The following is a 10,291-nucleotide window of genomic DNA, read 5'->3' on the forward strand; positions in this document are numbered from 1 at the left end:
AAATATCTTACAAACTTGTTTAACAAAATACTGCTTAAAGAAGAACTACCTAGACAATGGTCACTAACTACAATTACCCTATAACACAAAAAAGGAGCCAAAGATCAACTTAACAACTACAGACCTATCAGTCTGATGCCCAATCTGTACACAATTTTCTCTAAAATAATATTGGCCAGAATAACTCAATCATTAGAAGAGAACCAGCCACTCGAACAGGCGGGGTTTAGACAAAACTTCTCTACAGTGGATCATATCTTGGTGATAAAACAAATTATTGAAAAATATACGGAATATGGGCAGGAATACTACATGGCACTCATAGACTATAATAAAGCATTCGACTCCATAAAACATCAAGTAATCTGGCAGGCATTAGAAGAAAAGGAGATAGAACAGAAATATATAAATATAATAAAGCAGATATACAAAAATATAAAAGCTAAAGTTAGATTAGAAAGAGAAGGAAGAGACTTTGAACTTCAAAGGGGTGTGCGGCAAGGATCCTATGTCACCCAAACTGGTTTCAGCCGTTTTAGAACATATATTTAGACATCTAGACTGGAACCAGTACGGACTGAACATAAATGGTGAGAACTTACAACATCTAAGGTTCGCAGACGATTTAGTACTTCTAAGCAACAACCCAGCTTCCTTACTAACAATGATCTTAGAATTAGACACACACAGCAAAAATGCTGGGCTTGTGATGAATGCCACCAAAACAAAGCTAATGACGAATAGCTTGAGAATCCCGGTTTTAGTAGACAACAACATAATTGAATATGTTGACGAGTATCAATATCTAGGGCAAACAATCTCCCAAGTAAACCTATCTGGAAAAGAAATAGATAACAGAATATGCCAGACATGGAAGCGCTACTGGTCACTGTAAGAAATAATGAAGAATGATCAAATCCCTATTGCTCTGAAATCAAAAACATTCAACATATGTGTGATACCAGTATTATCCTATGGCAGTCAAACCTAGGCTCTAACAAAGAAGAATTTGCAAAAGCTGGAAGTATGCCAGAATAATATGGAAAGGAGTATGCTAAATATAAAAAAGAAAGACCAAATAAGACTAACTGATATCCACCAGAAAACGAAAACAGTAAAAATTTTAGAAACGGTAAAAAAGAATAAATGGAAATGGACAGGACATATTCTAAGAGGAAAAATAAAAAAGTGTTCGAAAAGAATTATCGAATGGTACCCCAGAGAAGGTAAAAGAAAGAGAGGTAGGCAATACAGGAGATGGGAGGACGACATTAAAGAAATAGTAGGAGCAACATGGAGGAGAGAAGCACAAAATAGGGATAAATGGAAAGCCTTGGAGGAGGCCTATGTCTATGGACAAGCCAGGAAAAGAGAGATTACAACATAAGTTTGCATGCAAATAGAAGAAAAATGTATAATATGCCTATAATAATTATTTCGGATTAAAATTTAAAATAATAATTAAAAAATATATATACTAGGTTATTATTATTAATATAATTTATATAAGTATATTATAAATTAAAGTGCATGAATTTAAAAGAATGAAGTCAAAAATTGTTAAAATTTTATTAATAATTATTATTGTATCATGAATTAATTTATAAAATATTGAATTTTAAATAATTAATATATGTAAGTAATTAATAAATAATGAATTGTACCTTAATATTGTATAACTGGCAATAAAGGCTTATTCTATTCTATTCTATAATATGTTAACGCGGACGAAGTCGCGGGCAACAGCTAGTATAAAAATAAATTTAAAAACCTTTTATTTTCATAAAATTAAACCTTATTGCTGCTGCAGCTGCGGAACCCTTCATGGGCGAGTCCAACTTACACTTGGCCATTTTTTTATTCTCAATGTCAGTTTGCATCAGTGGATGCTCGATAAATATTGTTATTATATTAACATGAAAGCGTACACAAAAATGAGCTACAAGCTTTACGTGGGGATTTTGTTCCATGATTATAAATAGACGTGAATAGTGTTCCCGGAGTACTATGAGTTATATTTGCTCCACGTATTATGCGCAAAAGAGATCAAGACATCGCAATTGAGTGTAGCTTTAAATGAGTATAATTTCATTATTTGAATAATTATAATTATCTGAATTATTGTTACCTTTAATAATATATAATCAGTTGGTATCTTGTTTCTACGTTTATTATATTCAGAATTCTACCAATCGAAGAAGTAAGTGTCATTTACTATTATACTTATTATAATTATGTGTTGTTATTCTACTGCTAGGCAATGTTTGATATAAATGAAAGATGAAATACTAAACATGAAAATATGTAGATATTATGTTACATTACGTTTTTCTATTTTTTAAGGTCCGCCGAACTTACATAAATCTTTATAGTTTTGTGTTCTCCTATGGAATAGTCTCTATACTTAATTTACTAATTTGTTACTGGAATGAGATAAACAATTATTTTAATATTTTAATACCAGATTTGCCTGAGGTAGGTAGATAATTTCGTACATAAAGATTAAAAAAAATCGGCCAAGTGCGAGTCGGACTCGCGCACGAAGGATTCCGTGCCGTTATAGAGCAAAAATAGGCTAAAAATTAAGTTTCTAGTATGGGAGCCCCCCTTAAATAATTATTTTGTTTGAATTTTATTATTTATTAATAACTAATCATTAAAATGAACATACTAAATGTATATTTGGTGAAATTTTCAAAAGCCTACCTTTTACCATTTAGTCTAAGTAACGTCTAGAAAAATGTATCGGAAGCGTGTATTAGCACACAAAAAAATACAAAAGTTATTTAAAACAAATTAAGTTGCAAATAAACGGTATTACGTTTTTTGTTAATAACTCCGAAATTATTAACATTTAAGAAATTTAAAGAAAAATCTTAAGGAGGAGGAAATTTCCATAAAAAAACTCCAGACTCCCGGAATTCTATCTCTATTATTTATAATTTTAATTTAACGCTGAAAATAGGCCTCCGCGCGGCATTTTTAGGTAACGCGCGCGGCTTCAAACCGAGCACGTCACAGTAATTATTTTTTTAAGGTACTTATTTAATATTAATTAAAAAATAATATGGTGTATTCCGAACACTTCAAAAAATTTGCTCACATTGGAAATTCGACTTGAAGTTTATATTACAGTGATTATTCTACAAAGAAGCGTCGAGGAGTTAGGCTAATCATATTTTTAAATATGCGCGTCAGGATTACATAGAAAAATTTAAAATATTATATTTTGATGGCACGTCTATGACACATTAGTGACTAACTGTTGCCCACGACTTCGTCCGCGTGGACTTTAGTTTATAGCGCGCGGTGTCAACAAAATTTGTGTCAAAAGCTTTTATAAAAAAACCCTGGTACCCCTTAAATCAATACAGCTGTGCAGTGTGCACACAATAAGTATTTCATTTTTAAATATATATATTTTTTTTTATAAAATTGGGGCCGTCTATGGACTGTTCATCCATATCCTTTTTTTGTTATTTTATTATTTAGATTTTTCGCACTAAGGATAATTGAAATAATATTATGAATTTTAATTAATTGTGGTCCATCACGCCATGGACACTTTTTTATTATTATTATTATTTTTTTTTTTTTTTATATATATGTGTATATATATGCTGCTCCACCCTTTGCCTTTAGATGTTGTGACATTGGATTGGTGGAGAGGGGTCACTCAAGCTGGGTGGAGTTTCTAGGTTGTTAAAAAGGTATCGTTCTGTGTCGAATCTACCCGCCATGTGGCTTAGGACTTTATCGTTCCTGTCTTTTATAGCCATTTTTATATTATAATCTTTTATGTGTTCGGTTGACACCTCCGTGGCTCTTTTTATGAAGCTTGCCACAGCGTCTCCATCAGTGTCAGTGTAATAGACACAGGTGTTAGTGTGCCGGGATATAGCTACAACTGCATGAGGAACGCTGTCATGGATTGCCAGCTTTCGGGACTTGGTCTGTATGATGATCACCGAAGGACTCGTTAATCCCTGAGCTTCATGGATTGTGAGGACGCGAGAGTCCGTTCCCGATCCATAGCCTGTATTAGTGAGGGCTGCTTTCTCCTCTTGTGTGTGGACAAAATACAGGGTATTTAGATCGGTTTTAGGTATTCTCGCTTCTGTATACTTAATAGCTTTAGGGACCGCACAATTTCCTTCGATGAATAGATGTTATTGTAGACCATGTTTAAGGCGTATGCCACATCCATAGGGCTCCTGTGTGTGCAAGACAACTCCTGGGTGATGCTGGTTACCAGGTTTGGATGAGTGTAATTAAGTTTAAAGAGGTTTTCACGCTCTATAAACGGAAGTTGGTTAATATCTCCAATGAGGATGACATCGTTGGCGCCTGTTAACTGATTCGCCATGACGATTGAGCCGAAATGGTTCATGAGGGCCTCGTCAACTATCAACCTTTTGTAGGTTCCTTTTGTCCCATTTACCAGCAAAGAGGCCATGGTACGAACTTTATCTTTAACTTTGTTGCCAGTTCGTAGCGATAGCCTTTGCTTTAGATCCTCGGCTGCTTCGATTGTAGTTGTTATTATAACGTCTGTTTCCTCATTGAAGTTATTAATGATCCAAGTTGTCTTCCCACATCCAGGAACCCCATTGACCCACGAGTAGTTGATAGGTTTCGCGAATATGTCTCAGTCCATGCTAGATTCGGGGTCCCCAGATAGGACTTCTGCCATTTCTAGTATCCTGTCTTCCAGCATTATTCTGGTACATTCCGCTATTACCACTATTGGATCCTCAGATTTTGTGTTAAATTTGAGTGTTCCCGTGCGTTTTGTCTCATCCTCGTCCAGAACTACGAATCCGCAGTCGGCACTTAATGCCGCCATATACTGCCCTGTCATCGCCCCGGCAATTATTGTGGAGGTGACATTGTCGTATATGGCAGCTTTTGCATCCTCGAGTCTCACTTCTAACAGCTTTTGATTTTTCCGCTGATAGGCCTGCATGATCTTATTGCAGGTCAAGAGCTTTATGATCTTGTTTGCTCTTATTATTGCCTGGAACTCGAGGAAGGCATTTATTATATGATCTTTGGGGTTCTGGGCCAGTCTGAGTTTTGGCGGGAGCACTTGCCCGAGATCGGCCCTATATCTTTTGTTTTTATTTGCCGGTGTTTGTGTAGATGGTTCCCTCAAAAAAGCCTCCATTGCTAAAGCCTGCCGATTTGTTTGTGACGAAGCCTTGATCCGAGAAAGGGTGGTTTTATCCTCGATCATTCTTTCACGATGAAGTACTTTTTTGATGGATCCCACAAACGCTTTTAATTTGGCCATTGAGTTTAGAGACTTCTTAATTTCATTTTTATCTCTCTCTTTCTCATCCTCTTTTTTGTCCTCCCGTGATGCTTGGAGTCGTTCACTTGCGGAGGATGAGTTCGCCTTATTGCTGGGTTGGGACGCTGCTGGCTGATCATCACGATTCCTTTTGAGGAAGCTTAGGTCATCCCCTCGGTTCGTAGACGATTATCTCATGATGTTCTGAGGCTTTTACTATTCCATAGTAATTTGCAGCCCTGCCTTTGTCCTGTCCCAGTGACATGGCGTCTACGCTGATTATGCGTGGGGTGGTACTGTGTCTTATCCCCATTGCTCCCAACTCCTTCAAAGACGAACATGTCCGTTCAAAGGCTGTTTGCGCGTCCCATTCGAATACTATTATCGTTTTGGTGTCTGATTTCAGTACTCTGCATGGTTGGCCAGCGAAGGTGGTTGTTGGGAGAGCTAAATATTTGCTCATTTTCATGTTCGTCTTTGATGTACTTCCGTTTAGGATTGCTGCTAGTTCCGGTGAGATGTTGACGTGGTTGGGAGTGCTAAGACGGCTGTATGTTATACCCAATGTTTCCGTTGGATTTGACATAAAGAGAGGGATCGGCCTTAGTTTAATTTTCGGTTCCCCGTTTTGTCCACGGGCTTTTCAACGGGTCGGCTGTGTTACAATTTCAACCGAAATTGTAACACAGCCGACCCTAGAGCAAACCCAACAATTACTAGCCCGTGGACAAAACGAGGAACCGAAAATTAAACTAAGGCCGATCCCTCTCTTTATGTTTTTGATATTAAACTTTTTAATATTAAACTTTATATTTTATGCCAAATTTTAAAGCTTATTTACCCCCCCAATTACACAACTTTACCCATAAACTATTTATCATTGATAGGTTTAAGGTTACGTCACTGCACAGTTACGTAACCTTAAACCATACACTAAAATGTTCATTGCATCGATATATTTCTGGATTTTTTATAATATTATACATAAAATATATTTAAGTAAAAAATGAAACGCCATCTGTTTTCATATATTAGAATTAAAATGTTGATTGCATTGATATATTTTCTGGATGGAATATAGGCCAACACCGGTACATTTGAACTCGAATTTTAGAGCGCCTTCTGTTGTCAACTTGTCACATATAGGTATTAGAAATGCAGTAGGAGTTCTATAAGATAAGATGATTATTATTATACCAAGTGATTATATTATTAAACATAATATTCTAACGTATTAAAAACTATAAACAAAAACATACTAACTAATAAGTATGATTAGTTCTATGTTACAATGAAGTAAAAATAAAACACCATCTATTGAATCGTATTAGAACTAAAATGTTCATTGCATCGATATATTTCTGGATTTTTTATAATATTATACATAAAATATATTTAAGATTTTTGAAATTTTATCCAAGATCCAGGAACATTGAAAACTTTTTGTTCCGCCTGCGGGACTCGAACCCAGGACCTCCGGGATGAGCGCTGGCCATGCGCAATGCGAATTCATTTTCGTCGATATTTTCATGGAAATAAGATATTTTCCCACATCAAAATGTAGCCTATGTCTTTTCTCAGACTCTAGAATAACTGTGTACAAAATTTCATTGCAATCGGTTCAGTAGTTTTGGCGTGAAAGCGAGACAGACAGACAGAGATACTTTCGCATTTATAATATTAGTATGGATATGGATTATTCAGAAAAGTGGCACGTTGATAAGCCAGGGTTCGCCATCCCTGGCCTATGCTTTCTAATAAGCGAAATCAAGCTTATACAAAAGTTCTCCACTGCTAACCAAATTAATTTACATGGACGCGCGTGGACCATTTTTTGTCAGGGCCAACGTAGACCCCCGTCTAGTCTCGCGTGGACCCTTGGGGGTTCACGACCACTTTGGGAATCACTGCCCTAAAGTATTAATATTATTAGGGTTCCGTATCCAAAGGGTAAAAACGGGACTCTATTACTGAGACTTCGATGTTTGTCCGTCTGTCTCCAGGCTGTAACTCAAGAACGTTAAAAGCTAAAGAGTTGAAATTTTCACAGATTTTGTATTTCTGTTGCCGCTATTACAAAAAATACCAAAAACAAAATAAATTAAATATTTAATAATACAACAAACGTGATTTTTCAAAAATGTTTTGCTCGGTATCAATAAATACAACAGGTAGGCACCTGAAATGTTCACAAAATACTCAGCTGTATTTATACTTTAATAAATGTATAATAAAAATGAGCTAATTAAGGGAGGCTCCCATACAAAAACACTTTTTTATACTATTTTTGCTCTATTGTGGTACGGAACCCTTTTTGCGCGAGTCCAACTCGCACTTGGCCGATATTTTTTGTTACATCAATCATTGTACATGTACTTACTGTTTTATTTTTGGCAACATAAAATGTTATATCATAATTTATAATACTTTATTATTTTAAATACTTAAGTAAGTCTTAGATAAATGATTGGACCAATCATTCATCTAAGAAGTAAGTATTTAATTTAATATAATATTTAAGTAACTATTATCTGTATTTCAGCACAATTTATGCTTTTGTTTAAATATTTTGTGTAAATCAATGGTATTGTATAATATTTCAGATCCATAAAAATGACCCGATACAAGGAAACAAAAACACTAGAAAATTTGGCATTAGGCAAGGTCGGGGATTGGATAGCGCAACTGGCTGAAACGTACATGATCCCTAATTCCTTATTGGCACAGCATAATCCAAACGAAGCACAAGTAAAACTGTCAAATTATGTAGACAATATAAGAATATATTTGGACAGAAACGTCCCTTGGATGTTGCACGATGACCTTGCGAAGGAAACTATAAAATCGCTTTCGAATCTTATAGAAAAAACTAAACAATCTTTAGGGTTTAGAGGTTCCATGGGAAAATTTGTCAGTCAAATGAATGTTGCCGTTAAAATGACTGAAGCTCTGTTTACGAAAAATTTTACTTATGTATCTATTGACGGTATCCCAAAAATGATGCGTTCTGTTTTCTATACGAAGCTACACATGTTGACTGGCTTAGTTTATTTGAATCTAGGGTCACTCTCGGGGGGCTGGAAGACAGCTGATATGGAGGAGTCCATAGTTAAAGCTCTGAAATGTTTGCATAATTTGCAATACCTTTTCATAAATTACGATTGTACCGATAAAATTTTAACATGTATAGTCAAACATTGTCCAAAAATTAGGAAATTGGATCTATCTTGTTCGAAATGTATTACTAATGAAAGTATAAATTTTATTTGCCAATTGAAAAATTTGAAAAGCGTACAATTGTATCACACCTTCGTGACATGGGAGGGTTACGTTAATTTGCTAATTAACAGCCACGGTTTAGAAGATATCGGTCGATGTGATGAAATCGGTAAGATATTAGAATTTATTCATACAAACTGTCCCGAAGCAGCGCCACTCGATCTAAAAATTTTTGTAAGTCGATATGCGACGAGCACTCATTTACAACTAGCTGTAGAAATGTGCCCATTCATACGTCACATGACAGTATTCCATAATACTTTACAAAGTGACCTAATGGCTCTAATAGGCTTAAGAGATTTATGTGAACTTAAATTACTCTCATGTGATTTTTACGCCGACAACGTCAAACAGGTGCTGCAAGTGAAGGGTTGCAATATTGTAAAATTACACTTAGAGCACGTAGATCAAATAGATTTAAACGCTTTAATGTATATTAGCCAAATGTGTCCTCTTCTCAAAAGCTTAACTTTTTATAATTGTACTCTAATACAACATACATCACTTTACACAAAAAAATTAGAAATTCTTCCATTTAGGAATTTAAAGAATCTCACGATTGTCTCGGCTTTTACTGATGAACATCTATATTTTATTTTGAGTAATTGTTTAAATGTTAAATTTATACAAATAGGTACTGCCATTCAATTTACAGATGACTTTCTGCATAAGGTTTTGGACACGAATCCTTTAATATACTTGAAAGAATTGCGAATAATGCAATCTGACTTCTTAACTATGGCATCTGTAGAAAGAATAATACACACATGCATGAATTTAGAACTTTTGGTGGAAATAGAAAGCTGGACGTTGCTAACAGAGTCTGATCGTGATTATATTAGAAATTATATTAAAATTAACAATTATAATATAGATACTACTCCTATACGACGCTACGATGCTTAGAAAGTAGAAAATAAAAATATGACTTGGTTGAATATAGTATGTGTATTTTTTATGACATGAAACTTTTATCCTACACCTAATATTATCTCTAAAGGTACGCTTATACGGGCAATCACTAAGGATCTTTTTTCAAATTTTGATTATCTATACTAATATTATAAATGCGAAAGTATCTCTGTCTGTCTGTCTGTCTGTCTGTCTGTCTCGCTTTCACGCCAAAACTACTGAACCGATTGCAATGAAATTTTGTACGCAGTTATTCTAGAGTCTGAGAAAGGACATAGGCTACATTTTGATCTGGGAAAATATCTTATTTCCATGAAAATATCGATGAAAATTAATTCGCATTGCGCGTGGCCAGCGCTCATCCCGGGGGTCCTGGGTTCGAGTCCCGCAGGCGGAACAAAAAGTTTTCAATGTTCCTAGGTCTTGGATGTGTATTAAAATAATATTTCAAAAATCTTAAATATATTTTATGTATAATATTATAAAAAATTCAGAAATATATTGATGCAATGAACATTTTAGTTCTAATACGATTCAACAGATGGCGTTTTATTTTTTACTTCATTGTAACATAGAACTAATCATACTCATTAGTTATTATGTTTTTGTTTATAGTTTTTAATAAGTTAGAGTATTATGTTTAATAATATTATCACTTGGTATAATAATAATCAATCTATCTTATCTTATAGAACTCCTACTGCATTTCTAAGGAGTTCGAGTGTACCGTGTTGGCCTATATTCCATCCAGAAAATATATCAATGCAATCAACATTTTAATTCTAATATATGAAAACAGATGGCGTT

At 34.8% G+C, this 10,291-nt stretch overlaps 1 protein-coding gene across 2 annotated transcripts; it reads left to right on the forward strand.

Moving 5' to 3' along the window:
* The first annotated feature begins 1,982 nt into the window (after nucleotides 1-1,982).
* LOC121732944 lies at nucleotides 1,983-9,510 on the forward strand. Of its 2 annotated transcripts, XM_042122990.1 has the most exons (3): nucleotides 1,983-2,200; nucleotides 2,344-2,475; nucleotides 7,897-9,510. In XM_042122990.1, the coding sequence occupies exon 3, from the start codon at nucleotides 7,907-7,909 to the stop codon at nucleotides 9,476-9,478; it is 1,572 nt and encodes a 523-aa protein (XP_041978924.1). In that variant the 5' UTR covers nucleotides 1,983-2,200; nucleotides 2,344-2,475; nucleotides 7,897-7,906; the 3' UTR covers nucleotides 9,479-9,510. The 2 variants fall into 2 exon arrangements, with proteins under 2 accessions (XP_041978924.1, XP_041978917.1); XM_042122983.1 differs by lacking the exon at nucleotides 2,344-2,475.
* The last annotated feature ends 781 nt before the right edge of the window (nucleotides 9,511-10,291 follow it).

The sequence above is a fragment of the Aricia agestis genome, chromosome 1 (assembly GCF_905147365.1).
Source record: "Aricia agestis chromosome 1, ilAriAges1.1, whole genome shotgun sequence".
In the NCBI taxonomy this organism is placed as follows: Eukaryota; Metazoa; Arthropoda; class Insecta; order Lepidoptera; family Lycaenidae; genus Aricia; species Aricia agestis.

Bases quoted from the DNA above. Each gene is read 5' to 3' on its own strand.
- LOC121732944 (XM_042122990.1), top strand. From the start codon at position 7,907: ATGACCCGATACAAGGAAACAAAAACACTAGAAAATTTGGCATTAGGC.